We start from the raw sequence: 21,250 nt of genomic DNA on the forward strand, positions 1-21,250 counted from the left end.
AAATCATAACCAATACTCTGTATTTTTAAAATAGCAGTTAGATCAAACTTTGTAATTTGCTTACCTGCAAAGAGTTCAACAAAGACTACAAAAAAAGAGGGTCACTGCTCTATGTTTCCTTTAATACTGGTTTGTTCTTACAAGAAGGGCTACAGTGGTAATTAATATTTACATTATGGTAGTGCCCACAACCCTGATCATGATTAGGGCTTACTGGACTAAGCTGTATATAAATGTCACCAGAGTGCCTTGTCCCAGTAGTTTAATCTCTGAGAAAAGAAGAGTTACCTCCAGCTCTTAATCACAGATGCTCAAGTAATGCTGGGAAGTGTTTTCCTGGTCTATTAAGACTTCAACCATTAAAGGCATTTGTTCAGGACGTGCTGTTGCTTGAGATGACTTTCCAAGCTACTTCATATTCTAGAAGTGGGACAGAGAATGTGGATTCCCAAACCATCCCATGTATTTTCCTCAGAGCCTACACCTATTGAGATCTATCTGAAATGATGCTGTTCAATGAGCCAAGTATGTCTAGTTTTGGATTTAGTTCACTACTAATTCCCAACAGAGGTCCCCTGAAATCTAATTTAGTAGCTGCCTTCTACAACAAAAAAGGTGTGTCAACCAGAAGAAAAACTGTCCAGCATGCTAAACATCTTTCAGAGGCTCATTAAAATGAGGTAGAACAGAACTGTGAAGCAGTTAATAAAATCAGGAAGGGATTGCTGATGTGCTGTTTTCCTCAGTACCAAGCATAATGAAACAAGACAACTGACATCTTAAAAAAGTTTATCTGTTCAAGCAACAGTATGTATTATTTTGAGCTCTGAAGATCATACAACTGTAGATGTGTAGAATCACAACCAGCCTTGTCAGGTCACAGCACTGTGCAAGATACAAGTGGCATTCTACCTCCACTGCTGGCTACTATTTTGTTTTGCATAGGAATTGCTCTGCCTCAGTGAAAAGACCCAGTGAGTAACTGATGTCACAGAATGAATCCATAAACTCTGAATTCTGAACAACCTAGCAGAATAGTGATCCCCTCAATCCCAGATACAATCTTCCCTTTTCATCACTGCATGACCTCCAGAAAGCACAAGATAAACCTAAGTTATAACACTAAAGCCACAACTTCCCTACAGTTTACACAGATGGAGGTGAGGACCACCACAACCCCACCTTGTCCACAGCCTCCACCCACGCATGCTCATGCCTCTGCACTTGCACTCATGGGCTTACATTAAACAGTGTAGGGATGGCAACCGGCAGAAAACTCACCTTACAAAAAGAAGTGAACTGTCTTCTGTCTGTGGTTCTGTGACTGCTGCAGGGCCTGACTGTGAACACTGTAATCTGCTGTGCCACCATGTCTCAGCTGACAGGATGACAGCATCTTAAACCCTTCCAGCAAGATCATATGGTCCATTAGGATGTGGCTAAAATCAAAGCTGCTGTGGTCCCCACTGTCTGTCCCCTTTCCCATCACAGCTACTGTTTCCTATCTCCTCTTCCTAGGTGCCACTGATGCCCACGCAGTTACCCAGTGATTCAGTCACAAACTAACCCAGAAACAGAGAGAGATATTTTTTATCCGGTTCAGTTCCCCAGGTCAAATCCACTGGCCAGTCCCAGGAGCAACAGTGGAGGAGACGGGATGGCACAGACAACATGCAGTGGGGCACACAGCAGGACTGCAGCTGCCCTGGCTTACAACAGCTCAAGATGCCACAGAGCTTTACCTGTAGGTTGCAACAACAAAGCCTTAGCAGAAACCTCTTTCAAAAGCTTGGCAACCGTGGGCCCTTTGGCCTCATAGCTCAAACAAGCACACCTGACACTGGGCAAAAAAGGGCCTTATTAAAACAAAGTAACAGCAAAACCAGCAGCACCTATCTGAAATTACTTTAATACTCATGGCAACTAAAAATCATTTAATTAATGTTTTCTGCTCCTCATTCTATCAACACAATCCAACATGAACATTTACAAATGCACTTACTAAAGACAAAATAAAGGATTAGTCTTCATACACACACAGAGCCTACTGCTGACACAAGCTCCTTTACTGCAACAACGAATCTGCAGATCCTGTGGAAGCCTTTTCCTGTAAGTCTGCTCCAGCTTTCTCACAATAGCAAAAATGTGTATTTTGCTATTATCCCTTAAGTCTTGATAAATATGTTCTGTAGTAGCTGTTCTCCAGACAATTTCATTCAGGCCTCTCCCCCTTTATTCCTCCACTCTAATAAGGAACAGTTTCTGTTTATGACTTCCTTTCCTTCACAGAGTACCTAACTCCCATGTTTTCTCAAAGGCTTGAGATTTCCTTCTAATTGTGACCCCAACAAAAGTGCTTGGAGCACTATTCTGTACAACTTTTCAGTTGGGCTCTCAGTGACTCCACATGGTCAGAGACCCACAGGTCAAACCCTCCAGATATCAGAGCAGTTAGGAGAAGGAAAGCAAGCATTGTATAGAATCTGACAGGCCATTAGAAGTAGCTAATAAAGCCATATTTTGTTTGTAGCCATTTGTTACCAACCCACATTACAAATTTGTCTGCTTTGAACTTTATGGGAACATTCATGCCAGGACTTTTATATACAATGTGTGAAGGAAACGGAACAACTATTGAGCTGTTTAGCTGTGCTTACTGTGACACAAACCTGCTGAAAAAACTCCCCCAAAGGGTGACACAAGCCAGCATTCAGTGCTGCAGAAAGTGGCCAGCTCCTCTTCGAATCCATCAAAGGGAAATTCTTTTCTCAAAGCCACATCAGAGAAAACCATTCACCATTTAGTATTACATCTCTTTTGTTGTTTTTCGACACTTGTATAAGCTTGCTGTATAGCTGCTGTGATTTTACACAATGCCCTTAAGAAATAAAAAGATAACGGGCAAATTGTATAAATACCAGAATACCATGAAACAAGACATAACTAAATTTTATTAAAAGCCTAACACCACTGCTATAATTTCAAGCTTCACTGTACAGAGACAACTTACTGACTACTACCCTGAAGAACCACATTACCCTGAAAACAAGCTTAAGAAGCCATATTTAGTATACCAAAATGAAGCGAACTAGGAATACTGAGCAAGGAACAGTGATCAAGGGTTTTCATAAGCAGTCTAAAACAGAATACAGAACTCTCCTGCTTCAGGGGAAAACCACCATGTTAAACCATTACCCTAAATAGACATATTAAAGCTTTTAATGTATGCATCATCAAAAAACCCCTTGTTGCTACATACAAAGAATTGCAGTTGTTTTTCAATTTGAGAAACAAAACAAAAAAACCTCTCACGCCAACACCAGAAAACAGAATTACAGTATCCTCTATATGAAAACAGCAGTGTTTTTGAGTATATGAAGTGCTCTCAGGTTATGCATCAAAGCTTTTCAGTAATTAGGTGTCTCAGTAACAGCATTTGGGACCAACTTAGAGTTTAAGCTCTGTGGCCAAAATGGTTAACATTCACTGTTAATACGACCAGTTTGCTCATACCTAGAATAATTATGAGCTACTAAATATACCAAACACTCAGGGACACAGATAATACCCAATACTCTGCTTAAAGATCATGATGCTGGAGATAGGACAGAGCATGGATTAAAAGTAGGACAACTGTTTAAGAAAAAACACAGGCAAATTAGCAGAACATTAGCTGATAAATAACTTTACTTCTCTCAACCCTAATAAACAGTGTTCACAAAAAACTGGGAGATAAAAAGTCTTTTGTAGTATCTCTGCTTTTTAAACTAGGTAGTTGTTGCCAAAACAGTTAAATGTCCGCAGGGGCTACTATTTTTAAGGTAACTGCCAGCATCCATTTTTGAGAACTGTTCAGACAAATTAGTCTGTTTAAAAAAGGGTTCCTGAAAAACTGTCAAATTAATACTAGGTTCAAAGCAAATGGATATCTTTTCTCATACCAGTTTCCATAGCTTCTCCTGAGACTTGCATGTCTCAAATGTCATGTAAAGAATTTGTAGCACATATACTCTCCTAGGTGCCAAAGACATAATTTTAAAATTCCGTGAAGATGTTTATTGCCCTATTTTTAGGGATTTACAATTGTGCCATGTGCCAGAGGTAATATATACAACACACCACCAGATTTCACAAATACATGCAATATCTTGATACAGTAAACTTTCAGAGAGATCCCTCTGCCGACTGCAAATGAATACATACCCAGTGAACTGCAGGAAATATCCTACATGTTTCTGATACATTATTCCAAGCCAGAGGTCACATAGTTTATGAAGTTTCCATCATTTAAACTGAACATATTCTAGTTGGTTTAAATTCATGCTGGTTTATACCAACAAACAAGAAAATCTCCAAACCACAAGGGGCACACAAAGACAAGGCCAAGTACTTTGTCCATTACAAGACCTTCAAAAATGCAATTTGTGCTTTTTCCCCCACAGCAGAATGCACAGAGCTCAGAAAAGCTGACAAATATTAGTCCAAAATAATATCCTAACCAAAAAATCAACCTAGCCCAAGTATTGCTGTCATTCTTGCTTCTACACTTGTGTACTAATACATAGCAGCAGAATTAACATGTCAAACTCATTACTGATGATCAGGGTTCGGAACACACGACTCCTGGTGACAGTATTCTAAACCAGAATCTACTGAAAACATTTGAAAAATGACACAGAAAAAAGCCTCCTCCTCACGAGACTGGTTTGTGCAAGTATGGAATTCCTGAAGTTAAAAAAAATCTATCACTTTCCTGTACGCAAATACACATGTGCAGAAGCACAGACCATGCATGTGCATAAATAGTGCTGTTCTGAACCAGAACAAGCCTAAGCAAAGTCCACTCATATACAAGCTATCTGTTCCCCTATTTTTAAAAACAATTTTTCATCAACCTTGTTTAATGTTTGTTCTTCCACTATTTCTCATCTGCTCATCCCAGATGCAATAAAGTGGTATGTAAAGCGCTTTCATTTTAAAATATTGAAACAAACATTATTTTCTTACTGGTAAGCTCGATGGTCTTTCTTGCTGGATTAGATTCAAGTCTTCATGGTTAGGCTTTCCTGGGGCCATAGGGGGTTGAGATCTGGTTCCATAGCCTTCCTGAGACATGTCCTGCAACAACAGTTATAAAAGAATTATTAACCTGACTCAGTAATTTTAATTAAATCTGCATCACAGAAGGGTGAAAATACAAAAGCTGAGTGCTGATGGTTTTTTTGATGAGAAGTTTTTGCTAGTTAAACCTTTCTTATACAAGCATCAAGCCCACACAGGTACTACTATGACAAGTGATGTCTGTAAAGAAAACCTGGGAGCTGAGATGCATGCCAACAACCAGCAGAGAATCATACCACTGGAACATGGGAAAACACACAAAACCAAACTTCTTAAATAAACAACCCCGTTTTACTGTAAAAGAGTACGTAGTAAGCACAAACATTCATCCTACTCTAAGATGTATTCTCAAGCATTTTGATAAAGTACTGAGCCAGGTGGAAGACTGGACTTGAAAAGAGGACTGCAATCACACTGTGTCATCACACTCCTGTAACAACCCTAGATTCACCATCAGTACTACTGGCGCAAATTTCAAACCCTGGCCATCAGGTCATAGCACACGGCACAGTCGCTGCATCTGCTGGAGGCACGTTCTGTCTGAAGGGTTAGAGGACACATGTATTTGATCAAGAGTAGATCCAAAGCTTGTACCAGTAACCTGGGGATTTTCCTCCCTACACAAGCCCAAGCAGCTGCAGTTAATGGCCCAACACAACACCCACCATGCCCGGGTGAGGGGAGCAATGAAACAACCTCCTGCCCTGCAGCCCATCCCCCACCCCTGAGCACAAGCTCACTTCACACGCAGAGATACTTGCCCATTGCAAAGCCTTAAATTCAGGTGTCATTTTAGCTTCTATAGCAGCTTCTACACCAACTTCTTTAGGGAAAACAACAGAAAGCTCAATACTGACTTCAGCATGTATAACTGGCAGGGAAAGTTGAAGAACCAGTTCCTGCTAGAAAAGATATCTCACCTTTTTCTTTGTTTTTAAATGGTTTAACTCTCCTCTCCCCTTCCCCAGTTTGCTACCAGTTCAGTTTGCTTCAGCCACCCTCAGGCTTTCGGTTTTGTGCCATACCTAAAGCAGGCGGGAGCCACAAGGCACAGAGGGACAGGGCAAGCTGCCTTCTGCCCTACCCCACCAACACCTTGCTGCTGCCTGTGCAGGGCTGCTCAGGCAGCCCAGTGCCCACAGCCACAGCTGTGGCTCATGCACAGACTCCAGAAGGCAGCTGGTTGGCAGAGCAGGAAAGCTTTCTGTCTCCAGTTTTAGCCCCGCTTCTGACAGAGGGAAATTTGTTAACAACTGTACCACTTCCATTCAGCCCTTTCCACCCATTTGGACTCTCACAAATTATTTTAAGGGATGCAGAAAATTCAATGGGGCTAATTAAACAAACCCAAGCAAACCTGATACAATATAAACCCAGCAATAAATGATCCTATCCCTAAGCCTGTGCCAAGTAAAATCAAGAAACACTTAAAAGGCCAGCACTTCAATGTGGTTACCAGCAGAGGGTAACAATTAAGCTTAAGGGTGACAAAGGCTGATGGCTGAATGATTATTATCCCCTGTGACCCCCCGCACTCCCTCCCGCCCAGATTTCCACTTGTCACACAGCTCTCCTGCTGCGCACACCAGCAGGTTCCTGTGGATTAACAGTGAGGTTTAAAATCAACAAATGGCACAAGGCCTCCATTCAGCAGCCTTCACCCCAGTACAAAGGAGTAGAAAGGTGCAGGACAGCTTCACAATAGGCAAACAAATGAGCAAACCTCTGCTTTCCTCTTTATTTAAAAATGCGCACGCACACACACACACCACGCTCACGCACGCTGGGGCTGTCACTACACAGGCATTCGCAATAAACCCAGCAACCCCAGAGTTCAACTTCCAATTCAGCGTTCAATGCTGTTCTTTCTAATTCTTAAAAAATTACACCAAATAAAAACCACTTGTCAAAACAACAACAACAAAAACCACACAGTTATACCAAGAGTGGTGAAAAAGGATAAACATTTAGGAGATGTCATTGTAGAAACACAATTGTTCCTTTTTCCAAACAGACACTCCAGGATTTTGCTGGGAAGGAAAACATGTTTTATATTTTGAAAAATCAAGAGCCATTACTTCCTTACAAAGTACCAAGCATGGGTTTTCCCACATGTTTGCAAGATTTTAACCTTGCTTCCTACTGAAATTTGCAGGGAGACCAGAGCAGGAGAGAGAAGAGACAGCATGCTTTCTCATGAGAAATACTGCAGGTTGAATGGAATTTACTTTTACCTGGGTATTTGAACACTATGTGTGAAATGTCTTTCCACACACTGAAGAGCACAGTAAAAACCCACAACACCCTTTGTCTTTTTAAATGCATCATTTTCATAGAGCTTTCCTTTCTTTCTGTAGAAAAATCCAGTCAATTTGCTCAGTTCTAGATGAGGTTTGGAAACACATAGACATTTGGTTTGTTAATGATGCAGGCACCTGTGCACTCCAAATGGGACTGAGATTACAAACTCTTTCTTACACTCTCTGTAAAGCCATGTAGATATTTGGATCACTAGAAACTTGGAAAGCAGCTCTTGAGAAGTAAAGAATCAGTTTGCTCTCAGTAAGCTGCAGGCATGGGAAATCTCCCAGATGAAATATGCATGGGACTGTGTGTATAATTTTATCTGTTTATGCATATGTATTGTCCAATAAAAACAGTCCATTTATATCCTAAACATAATGATTAAATAATAGCATATTTCACTAAGAGGTTGGCTTCATAACCAAAGTAGTGCTTAGTATCATTTTCACTGAAAAACAGAACAGAGAAAATCCCTACTGCCTTTCTTCAGTTCTGCATTTGGAAATTTTGCTAACATACAGCATATTACAGAATAGCTACAACAGATTTTGAGAGATAAATAAGAAGTAAGGACAGAAGTATTAGGGTAAATTGTCTGTCAAGGAGGAAATGCATGGAATTGGCAATTCTTGCAGCTTTGAAAGGTCATTTTTCTTCCTAGCATCTAGGAATGGATTTATCGGGGACTGAACAGAGGGAACATAAGGGAAAGAGGAAAATGTTACCACGTGTTGTGCTACAGTCATGGCTGAGGAATTCCCCACTGATACTGGGGCTCAATCTTCTTCTGGGATTCCCAAGGTTTTTTTTTGACTCCCAGTATCTCATCCATCATTGACATCAGATTTCAAAGCAAAGCTTATGATTTTTTATGAATCACAGAAAATCCTTCCTACCATAGATGAGCATGTGTGTAAGACACAAATCCAGGCTTTTATAAACAGAAGGCTACAAGTTTCCACTCAGAACTTCCCAACTTGGCACAAACCCAATCGTATCATAGCTGTTACAGCACAAACTGTCAACAAAGTTGTAAAATAACTAAAGTCAGGGTTTCCCCCATCAAATTTTAGAAAAGCACAAGGACAAATAATCAGCAAGTCATAAACATATACTCAAAATAGCTGAGATTTAGACTCTTTTAGACTTTTTGAAACACATTTATGATTAAAATAGGTAGACAAAAAAAGGACTAGACAGAGCCTAAAGCCTATGTATTGGGTAAGCTGTTCGGAAATTGATCCATTAACAGTTACTATATTTGGGAATTAATAATAATAACAACAACTAATTGCTTATCATCCACAGAGCCTGGACTAGTTATTCACCTCCTATTTATGTACACTTTCAGCTTTTTCTGCAAATTGTGGTATATGGAGCTCAAGATTTGTGTAGTCTAAGGAGTAAGGGAGGAAATGGGGTATTTTCATCCCTCTTGTTCTCTGTTACTGTATTCATCATATAGACTTTCAAAGTCTCTAATTCTGGTGTGGGATTTCTCTACCACAGAGGTTTAAAGTGACAGAGTGAGCCTATGTACCAACCTGCAATAAAGTCAAAGGCTCCTTGTTCCTGCTTCCCACAATTCTTGCAGCTGGACACACATCCCTTAGCTTGTATTAGTGGTCTGTATTAGACCACTTTGTTAGATGGTGCAATTTAAAACTTGCCAGGTAAGCAACGCCTTCCCCCTCAGCTTTATGATGCTTTACTGAGTAGAGCTGGCCTTGGGAAGGGTTGGGTGAGCAAGAGAGGAAGGAAACTTCCCTTCTCTGGCAGCAGCCAGCCATGAGCCTGGCTCCACACTTGCAGGAGTCAATTACACTGCAACCACTTTGGAGCAGGCCACTGCCAGACAGCTTTTTCCCTTTTTCATATGCAATGGTAATTAGTGTCATGCTTTCATTCTCTAGCTAGCCTAACACAAGCAAGCCCGGCCACATGGATGTCTTCTCTGAAAATCTGAATGAATATAGCGCCGAAAATGATTGAAACCATGTAGATGAAATGCACATTTGTTTTAAGTTTTGCTGAAGAAGATTAGATCTAATTATTACATAGTTTAAATTATTTTTAATGGAAAATGAAAGCATAGTGAAAATATCAATGTTTGAGGGAAAACCACATTTAAAGGAGGGCTGGGTGAGAAATATCATTCAGGCTTCATCCACTTCTACTGCAGTGAGTTTCAGAGTGATAACATGACCACCCAGGAAGATAAGTACCATGATGGTTAAATAGAAAGAAAATAATTTATTGAAAATAATATGCTAGAATTCAATCTGAAAAAAACTCATTAAAAAACTATTTTAGCCCATGTTCTTGTTTCAGTGAGTTAATCTTAAGAAGACTTCAAGTGTGGGAGCAGCAAATTCTATAGCAGTGTGACAACAGCAAAACTGAAAGCAAATGTAATTTTTTTTTTTTTTTTTTTTGCCTCAGACCACTTGAGAAAGGAAGTCAGGGCCCAGTAGAGCAGCCAAGAGAAGTGGACAGCCCTACAATACAAGATTATTTTACTCATCTCTGAAGGAATATTACTGAACAGAAAGAAGCCAAGTGATATGTTAGGGGCTATGCTAGAAGGACATGCCTTGTTACCACTCAACCAAGCATCTGTTCGTTTTGTGTAGATAAAGTTGTATCAACACATCTCCCCTGTTTTCACCTTCTGCACTAACAGGTTACAATAAAGCAAAAATTACTTACCAGAATGATGACATATCCCTAAGCAGCCAACTTCTAGCCCAACCCTAATACCTAACATGTCACCTCCCAAGCTGTAATTCTCTGGCAGCACAAAACTGACAACAAAGGACAGCCAACCTGTTAGACGTATATTGTAGGGAAGGCTGCACTCAGAAAAAATGTTATGCCCACGGGCACACGCAACACTGAGTCTCACACAAGCAGCCCTGTGGGGAACGATCCACTAAGGACAAAAGAGCAGAGACATTTGCTTGAATCCTGGACAGATGGTCTGCAGAAGTCCTGCAGGATGTAGACAGACTCTTGTAGAAGCTCTTGGGTCAAGAAGAAATACATGTAATATATGTGTCTTGAATTTTAGGAATCAGAAATGGAGAAGGAAAAATGAAACAAAAGCTTGTAAAAGCCTTGAAGAAAATTGGTATCTTGCAGCTGGAGAGCACTGTGCACAAACCAGCAAGAAAGTCTCTTGCTGCACAGAAGGAACAGGTGATTGCAGAAAAAAAAATTGCTTTGTAGGTCCCAGCACCTATTACACCAACAAAACGAAGAGCATGCTAACCACCGGAGGTGGATTACCAGTGCAGTCTGGTAATCCTCTTAAACACGCGAGTCTGTGTTTACGTGATGAACTGAATAAACCCTGTTCACAACCAGAATACGTAAATCATTTCAAGCCAACCCTCTACCACCACCATGGAAACTTGAATGGAGACAAGGAAAGCAGCTGTCCCAAAGAACGGCAACCAGCAGGCTGGCATCTCCCTCTGAGATAGCTGACACTATTTTGCTAACTGCTGCTTCACTGGGACTGGCAAGCAGTGACTGATCCTCTTTCAGGTCATTACCATTTGCCCACAGTCAAGCCGGGGCAGGAACATGCCCTCAGAAACAAAGATGATACTCTGCCTCACCAAGTTAACTTTAGTCTTCAACTTCTTTACAGGTACTAAAGGGAGTCAACAACTTCAGAAAATTGCCAAAGCAAAATGGCCCCTTCCTTTTCCAAGAGGAGAAATTAATCCAGAAATCATAACTAATTTGTCAGGGAAAAATCCTACCATGTATGTGGAGACATTTGGAAAACCTGCCAGTTTGCATGCCTCAAGTGCTGACCAGTCATTGTCACTAAGACACCTCATCATCTTCTCCAATGCTATTAATACTGTCCCTTCCAAGATATCTGCAGTTTCTTTCTAAAACTTACTATTTCCTAGATGTCCTTTGTTAAGCTGACTAAAAAAAAATAATTTACAATGGTAACATAATTTTCTCCCTTCAAGATCCCAGTTATCATGAAATGACATCTGAGTTAAGTCGTAAGACTGAGAGGAAAGAAAAGAAATACACTTTACACAGCAGTTGATGCAAAAGATACTTAACTTCGGTAAGCAAATATACTATTGAGGGTCAGTTCATCAGAATTCTCTGGAAGTTATTAGCAAGTCAGATAGCTAACTATCAAAGGCTTTTTCCTGCAGAATACACTGAAAACATTTTAAGCACAGACAGGGTCAAAAAAACCTCCCCACATCTTACAGGAAGATTTTTTGTTTGGACAACATAGCTTCTAGACATATATTAGGAAACCTGAGCCAACTAACAAGACAGAAGGGTCTCTCCTCCTAAACATTCTAGTCCATTTTCACATGTGTCTTCTCTATATGGCCTCCAGGAGCCACATTAAGCAAGTGATGCAGGAAGAGCTCCAAGATGAAATCATTCTCAGAAACCCTTATCTTGCTTTTCTCTTTCACCACTATTGCATTCCATGGATCACAGAGCATATCAATAGTGGATTTAATCAGAAACAAGACATTTCTTCTCATTTTCCTCTCTCATACTTGTAACATGCCACAAGAAAAATAGGCCAGTTTGATGTTTGTATTAAAATGTGACTGTTGCACGCTGCACAACCCGATAAACAGCTGTCAGCTCTTCATTTACAGGCAAAAAAGGTAGGATTTTGTTCTAGAGATCTAAAGTTCCAGTGTAAATAAAGAGATGAGAGTCCATGGAAGTAATCTGAGAAATATAACTTGGAAATGAGAGGTAACATGAGCATTTTATTTCCATGCATTTTCCCATGTTTACAGAGCTTTTTGGACTTTTCCTTAAAAACCCTACAAAGCTCGACAGTCCAACCACGCTTTCATTTTCTACACCCCCTCCTTCCTCTCCCTGCCATCTTTTCTCTGACAAAGCTATATTTAAAACAAAACAGAACAAACAAAAAACCAAAAAAAAGTTTTTTAAAAAAGAGGCCTGGCTGGTTTTGCATGTCCTATTCTTTATAGTCACTTGGGACAGACTACCATGTTAATGTGATGACTTACAGATTTTGTGCCATCCAGCATCCTGCCCTGCCACACTAGTCCTTCCTAAAACTCCAGGAGGAATGCATCGCTTCAGCAGACCCGAGACGCGAAGCTGGGCTGAGAAACAGCTCTGCACCCCAAAGAAACAGCTAAACCCAGCAAAAGGTGAGAGAGGGGCAGGATTTAAAACCTGCCATTTCTTTCAACTCAGCTGCTGCAGAAGCAGGGAGCTGGGGGGCTCTGTGTCCCAGAGGGCAGCAGCCTGCCCCAGACTGCCTGCTGCCGCCGAGGAAGCTCTCCCAAGCATACGGCTCGCTGGCAGAAATGAGGTCAGAGCACTGCCCGCAGCTTACAGCAGAGCTGAAAGCCTGAAGCCAGCTTACAGAATATAAAGAGAAAAGCTGCACCGAGAGCAGCTGCTACCTCTAGGCTAATCGAGCTAGGTAGTACCCAAGGATGAGACTTCCTCACTGGAGACCGGAAAACATTACTTTGGTGTTTTCTTAGGGGCACGTCTGTGTCTGTGCTTCGAGGTAAAAGCCAGGACTTCATCTAAAGGCTCATGAAAACCTGCAAATTGGTGAGGAAGAGCTGCAAAACATCACTGGAGTTACATTTTTAAAAAAACACTATGGAGAGGTTTGTTCCTAACCCCTGTCCCTCATATATAAAGCTATATTATATTACAGACAACTTTTGTATCACAGTCCAGTGTCACCTGCTAACTTACTCCCTAACACTCCATCACAGAGGTCCCTTAAACAAAAAATTCAAAGGAGGTTTACCAACTATTTTATCGACAGTACAATCATAGGAGAAGGAAGTGAAGTTCAGATGCAACAAAGTCTGTAATAAACTTGGTAAAGAAGGTATTTTCAAGTGGTGTCTACTGTTTTGGTTAACTTTGTTTTTCAGTCTATGGAAGTGTTAGTGTGTTACATTTGGGGCTACTGGAAGTTGAAAATTAGCTGCATTACCATCCTCCCTTTTTCTGCAGTCTGTGAAGACACAGAGTATCTGTGCAAAAATTGTTAAATCCAGCCCACCACATGGAACAGTATCTTAGTCCAAGGAGTGGGAAAAGAACAGTAACTTCCAAAAGCAAGCACCCACAAGTAAAAGCAATTCAATGGACTGAACAATACAAAAGTTTAAATCAAAAGCAGTAAACTATTTATTTATTCTTTTGAGATAGAAAAGTCTTCACCACCATCACCACAACCACAATTTCTCAAAAGAAAATATTCCCAACTGTGCTGGTGCTGGGAGTGGCAGGAGGAGGGAGTAAGAGGGTGGTGGACAAATGAAAGAAGTGGTGAAAACTTCAAACTCTGACACTGGACCACTGACTCTTTAATACAGCAATGTAAAAACAGTGACATTCATTAAAAGTTGGTAAAGGATTACTAGGTAACAAAGCAACAATAATCCTCTCCTTTTTTGTGAGGGTGAAGGAGAACAATCTTCATGAATTCTGTAGGCAGAGACCCAAACCCCAGACTAGTTATAGCTGGTTATTTACCTTTCTACCTAAAAACATGCATGTGGAAGATAGCTTCTTGGCAGTCAGGGATAAGCATGAGGAAAACACAAAGAGAGAGGCTGTGCTCTTCCAGAGCTTGATTTATTGAGGGACAGCTCACCAAGACCAACAGTTGTTCTACTATCTCCCGCAACATAAACACCAAGTAGTTTTGTCAACATGTGAACTCGTTTTTTAAGTGGTATCTTATTTATTTTGATTTGCTATTTCATTCTTTGTTGTACCTATCTGATTGCAACAACTAGAACACCCTGTAACAATTCAGCTGCATGCTCCAAAATCTATTTGAAATCCTACTACAGTAAGAAAAAGCATCAGCAGAAGGGAAACAATGGAAAGGATAACGAATGCATATGAAATATATGCTGGTCAATACTCAGATGATACATTGTCTCAACAACAAAATCCCAATGCAAAATACAGAAAATAAAACTAAATATATATATACTGAACAGCTTCAATTATTAAAGAAAATGCGTGCAGCCAAAAAAATGCAGTGGTAAATTTTAGGCCAGGAATATTAACAAACTTATTTTCCCTACCTCTGAGGAAAATAATGTGTGTTAATTTAAAGGCCATAAGAGAATACTGCTATATTGCAACTGGCCATGAGGTGCAATTTACAAGACCACTGAAATTTGGAATATATACTGCTCATGCAGAACTAAAAAACCAAGCCAAACAAAACAAACAGTAAAAAAAAAATCCTACCACTTAGATTTATGAGTCGTTTTTAGACTTTACAACATGATAATTTAATTCAGAATGCTATTCTATTTGCATTTTAGAATTTTTCTTAGAACAGCATTTGTGCCTTTATATTTTAAAACATTTGCATAGACAACTTTTGTCAATGAACAGCCATCAGATTAGTGGATCATAAAATAAATGACAATTATATGATCAGGTATCTTTTGATAAACTCACTATTCTGTTTAACTTACTGCTAAATTTCAAAGGTATCGATAAAATTATTTCTGGGATATTAATTTAGTTCTCAGAGTAACATTAAAAGAAAACTCTCAATGAGTAGTAAGGAGAGTGGTAAGGGGAGCAACAATAGTTATGATCACTAATCTCCTACAACAAAATAGTTTTTATCAGCCTGCATTCCAGTAGTTTTACTATCAAGTTAATTAATTGACTCCTATGCTAATATCTAAATGCCAAGCAATTAATAGCACTGAACTATAAATGGTTTTTCTTTGCTCTTGTAGTTATTTTATAAAGCAAATGCAATTCTGTCACTTCACTGATTTAATGCAGGCTTTGTGAGGTTAATATTCCAAAGCAATTGCAAAATAAAGAACTGCTTTAATTAACCTTCTGTAATTTAAATACTGGGAGATATCAGAACTTAGAAACTTCAAATAATATCACCGTCATAACAACAACAACAATAATACTTTGTGGATCAAAGCCAAACCACTGATTTGAGAACTTTAAGAAATACATTTGGACACGTGTATCTTACTGTGTTTCTAAACTCATTACAAAGACTTTCTCTAAGCATAGCATACTAAATCCATGATAAGATTTTACATAGTTTTTGTAGTTGAGCTGAAAAATGTTTCCTTTTAGAATTATTTCCTTATAAATACTGAAGTTTTCAGTTTGAACAAATGATTCAGCACCCCCATTTTTTGCACTAGACTAGTTTGAGAAGATTTTTATTATGGACATAGGACACTGCCCGCTAAATCTACAAACTGATTGCATGTAAGTAACTGACCACTTAAAAATAAAGGAGCAAAACAGGACCTTCCTCTTCCTAGGAGATTAAGTTTTCTCTCTTTCCAGTTTAGCTGAAAGGAGGCTTTTATTGTCAGAGTTTCTTTATGATGTTGTATGCTAACTTCATTTTAATACATGAAAAAAATCAAGACTCAGACTTTTCAGCATTGTGTATCTTTCAAGTACAAAAGCTGCAATATGTCTGCCAGGCTCAGAATGATACCAAAAACATGGGAATAAAAATTAAAAACCAGCAGGATTCAGGTGGTCATGAACATTCCTGCCAAACAGGTTTGCAGTGTGCTCTGACCTATCTCCTCTGACTCTCCGGCTGGGTATCATCAAACCCCCATCAGCAGCAGCTGCCTCAAAAGGTGCACTTGCTGGTTTCACAAGAGAAGAAAGCTGACCTTCAGAATTCCTCCTTCAAGTGGAAAAGCCTGCTTTCGGCAGAAAACCATTAAGAGATGAAGACAGCAAAAACCCATATATACTGAAAAAATTATTTAACTACAATGAGGGAACTTTAAACTGAAGGTGCTGTTCAGTTGTTGAGACAACTCAAAGGCAAACAAATACTTTCACTGACAATCCTTTGGAAGATTATAAAACAGAAGTATAAACAAGCTTGTTACATTTTATACATGAATAGTAGTACCATTTTGCAAGATAAAGTACTTCTCCTTTCCCAGTAGTATCACTTAACAAATCCAAGTTACTACAAAGACAGCAATGTGTAAGGGGTAGCTATACATGCTAACTTTAACAGCTTCAGGCCTAACAGACTGGAGTTGGATTTTTATTTGCATGAATTGATCAATGTCTGTAAACACCCTCTTCAAAATAATAGGGCCAAGAAAGTCTTCTCTAAATCTGAATGCAGATTTTTGAGTTTGGCCAACAAGCCTTCAGCAAAAACAAGCCTGTGCTGCTGTGACTGCTGCTCTGTGCTATGCCCTCAATTTTGTATTTATGCTCAGGTGTGAGTTCACAGACAATTATACTTTCTTTTTCTGCCTGACTCTATTCCTTCTAGCTACTTGGCTCTGGAAGATTATTTGCCAGGTCTGACAAGGTAGCACTTATTATAATCTTACAAATACAGAGAGAAATAGCTGAGGAAAAAAAAGAGAGAGGTTTGACAAATTTCCTGGAATGATATAAGCAATGATGAGCAAACAGAGCAGTTCCCAAAAGGACAATAATCAACCATTCCCACTACTGGGAGAAGATGCAGCAGAGGAGTCACAGTTTCACTGAACTTCCAAGCTGAGTTAAATAACCTCAACCACATAAATAGCCTTATGCTTAACACTTATTTGCTATCATAGCAGCATCATGATTATGAACTAAGACTTTATAAAAGCAGAGATCTAACTGGCAAAGATTTCAATCACTTAAGTACTCACTGAACCTACAAAGGTTCAAATCTCTCTTGTCCTTCTTGAAAATATCATGTGCTTAAGAAAGGCTCAAGAAGGATAAATCAGTTTTATGTACAAGTTCAATATGGTTCATATTTCAACAGTTCTTAAATCACTTCAGTGTTCAGCAGGTGCTGGTCACTGGTGGCTTGTCTAGAAGCTAGGATTTAAGCTGTGGTGTGTTAAGTTTGGAAGCCACTTGCTGAAAGCCTGCTCCCCCTAACCTGCTTCCCCCAAGTCCAGTCAAGCTCTACTACAGATGCAAGAAGTCAATATTGCACTCTCCCTTTTGGTATCTATCTGACCTCTCTGAAACACATTGGCAGCAGAAGGTTCAGCGTACCAAAACCAATGCCTTCATATAAAGTAATACTGTTGGTGATCCTTGTCTCTAATTTCAGCTCCCCCAGAAGAGAGGCTGAAAAAGTATGTGTATCTGCATGAGTTTAGTGTCATGGATCTGGGATTAAATGTTTTACAGGAATCACTTGTCCCTTGTACCTCTCCACTCTGGAAAGAATATAATTGCTCCTAAGCTAAAAACAAGTCCAGCATTTCAGAGTGGAGTGAGTGCACACTGAGCACTAGGCATCTCTGTTGCTGCAATGACGAAAGCCATGAAGGATTTATGGCACACAACAAGCAGTGGTGTCAGCCACTGCTGCTGACAGCAGGCAACTATCTCTTCTGAACATTAAATTTGATTATGAGTTCCCATATAACTGTAATAGCCAACTTCCACAAAGAATACTTTCCTATATGCCTGGCAGCAAATGTCAGATTAACATACAAACTTGTTCTTTCCCAGATTTCCTGTGGTTCATCACCCAACAAATATTAAGTGCAACCACTCATCTAATGGTAGATGATTACAGACACAAAAGTTAAAAAAGGACAGAAGGACAAATGATTTTTATTACGACTTTAAGACAGGAGCAGCTGTATGTTACTCCTTAAATTTAAATTAAATTCTGAAGGATTTCAGACTAAACTACAGTACAGTCGACTGCTAATTCTGTGCCAATTTCTAGTAGCTTAAAAGTGAAGATTTTATTATAAAGAGTAATTGCATTGAGGTATACAAATTTGGACTCACTGAGGACTGTCTGTATTACTTACTAGTGAATTTGGTATTTGCATGTGCAACAGTTAGTCTTAACTTACAATACTATTTTTGTACAGTGTTACACCCCAAAACATCTTGACAGTGTTAATTAACATATTACTTATTATACTGTTTAAAGAACTTTAGCAGCTCACATTGAATTTAAAAACAATACTTCATCTTCATTGTACCAAAATCACTTTAATAATTTGGTGCATTTTGCCACAATACAATTTGTTCTGTTTTCATGACAGTCATACAGATTGGACATGAAAACAGATTAATTAGTTTCACATTTTGTTCACATTTTCAAAGACTGTTTCAAATCAGGAAATGTTTTATCTGTCCTACCTTGCACTGACTCAACACCAGAAACAGATGTCTGCGAAAGAACGTTTTCATCATCATCATCATCTCAGGCTTGCAACCGAGACTAATTCCAACCACTGATCCCAGTTCAGGGAAATAGAGAGAAGCTGCAGCCCCTTATGGAAGCATCAGTGGTCCCCAACCCTCTACCTGGAGAGACTAACCAAGGTGTCACCAGAGATGCTTCCCATCTTCTCATGTACACTGCCATCCTGCTTCACGTGCCTTTCTACCTGGGACTACCAAAACAATTCCCAAATTCCTACTGGCCCAAACTGCATTTGTCCCCCTGGCCCAGTCTTGGAAAAAAAACTTCCACTGGTTAATCTGCTCTTTATTTGTCCTATACAGTTTGCGCAGGGAAGAAATCTTGCCAAGATCAGTAGGTAAGGTATATTATTCTGAGGGGCAAACAAGATCTTGGCCAGCTTTTAGAACATTTAAAACCTGTGAGATAGTGAGAGAGTGCTGTTTGTTTGCTTGTTTATAAAACATTTTCTCCTTTTAAGTAAAAGAAGACTAAAGAGTGAGCCTCAACTACTTAAAAAAACCCATAGTAACCACAACAAAATGATGTACAAACACACACAAGCTCTTTGTGCACACAGTTAACCATAAGGACCAATGCCCCAGAAAAGGGCACGTGCATGCCCCACCTCAAGGACTTGCCACACTTTTTTCCCATTTAATCTTACGCCTGTACGTGAGAAAAGGGATCAGCGTTCTATTCTGGAAAATTGCAAGCAGAAAGCTTCCATGAAGGTATAAAACAAAGGATGGCTTCATTCAGGGTAACAGCAATAGGTATAGAACAAAATCACTATTTTTGTTTAACTAAAAGTGAGACCATAACTATTTTGCAGATCCATTTCATCTGTCAAAATTTGATATGGTCCCAATTCATAAAATAACACAATAAAGCTTAAAGGCACGATTCTATCTTGATACATATGAACACATGCTACATAAAGCAAAGAAATACATAAACATGGCTGTTTACAAGCCAGTTGGAAAGCATAATAACCAAAAATATACATCACACTATCTTAACAAAATAATGTTTAATGATGACAGTTTAAGTTTGCAATTACATGACATTCTTGAGCAAAATATCACTTCTACTTATGGCAAAAGATTTAAAACTGCAAAAACAACCGAAGCATTTATTCATTTATATGCCATTTCAAGATGAAAAACCCTGCCAAGGGCAACACTATAGCAGCGTAGCACATCTTTCTTTCTCTTTTTTCTTTTAAAGAGCAGTAAAGGTAAAAAGAAGTTAAAGAAAAAAAAAAATCCAAGGCAGGATCTACATCTACTGGCAATATTTAATGATCAATGAATCTGCTACTGCAATAAATTTGCTTAAAACAAAGCTCTTCCTTTAATGGTTTTTGCACAGCAGGCTCCTGATATGAAGAGGGGATAAGTGATGCTGGCTTACAATATGGTTCTATAGTAAACTGTGCTAGTATTACTATCAAATCACCTCTTATGAAACTCCCTTTCTGCCTACCATGCAATCAATTTAACAAAGATCTAAACAACAGTTCAAACATTCAAATAAATCCCATTCTCCTCCTTCCCCTCTATGCTTACTAGAAGAATGAAAGTCACAAGTCACTGGAACAGTCCCAGAAATTGTTTTATCTGTTTACTTTTATTAGACAAGATTGCATATTGAATTCAAGTGAGTCAAGAAAAAACAGCAATGGCTTCACACTTCCACAGTATGTGTGAAACGAAGATGAGCACCAATTCTAAGACACAACACAGTTATACCTGACCTCAGGAGCTCACTCACATTCTGTTTAAAAGAGCAAAAATAAAACATCATCTGCAAGAAATTTCGCATCAGTTTTGTCCCCATAACAGAATACCCAGATCATCACACTACAGGGTTTTACATAAAAGGAAACCAGTGGCAAGAAAAAGTCCATCATCCAGCCAGAATAAACACTATTTTCGGCTTTGTAATCTCCAAAACAAGTAGATAGACGTAAGTATATGAGGGGAATAAAAAAAATACAGTCAGGAAAAGAAGACAAATTAGAGAAGCCTTCTTTCCCCAATCTGGCATTTCTCTTCTCCATCCTGAAGTAAACCAATTCAATCACACTCCCATCACAAAATCAATACAGAAAGAAAAAGAGATGGTTAATGAAGAATATAGAAAACATGAAGGAAATTCATTTGCAAGCTGAAAAGAAAGAGCAAAACTAAGGATGACAGACAGAAAGGATGACAGATTGTATGACTGAAACTACCTCAGCTTTCTAATTGACAGGATTATATAAACAGGATGCACTGATATTTTTAGGAGCACAAATAAGAAAGGTACACCAGCTGGTGCAACAGGTAATATATGATTCTGTAGTTTATTTTAAAATTGTATTTAGAATATGTAAAGCCAGTATTAAGTCACAGCAAGACAACATACATTCGAAGAGACCTTCAGAGAGATGTCATATAGTCAAACCTCCAGTTCAAAGCAAGCCTAGCATGAACAGGGTGCTTGGGGACTTTGTCTAGTTGAATTTCTCCAAAGATGGGAGATTCCAGTCTCTCTGGAATTTTGTGGGTTCTATAATTTTTGAGTTTGTTTGTTTGTTTTTCTTTTACA

The 21,250-nt window shown here is 39.1% G+C and overlaps 1 protein-coding gene across 8 annotated transcripts in view; it reads right to left on the reverse strand.

The window, feature by feature from the left end:
* Window positions 1-21,250, reverse strand: part of ARID1B (AT-rich interaction domain 1B) — a 327,188-nt gene that overhangs the window by 221,780 nt on the left and 84,158 nt on the right. For all 8 annotated transcript variants that reach the window (XM_082276898.1, XM_082276895.1, XM_082276894.1 and 5 more), the window contains one exon: window positions 5,008-5,118. In XM_082276898.1, coding sequence (XP_082133024.1) covers window positions 5,008-5,118 — 111 coding nt within the window. The remainder of the gene's footprint in view (window positions 1-5,007; window positions 5,119-21,250) is intronic.

The sequence above is a fragment of the Coloeus monedula genome (genome assembly GCF_965178545.1).
Source record: "Coloeus monedula genome assembly, chromosome: 2".
NCBI lineage: Eukaryota > Metazoa > Chordata > Aves > Passeriformes > Corvidae > Coloeus > Coloeus monedula.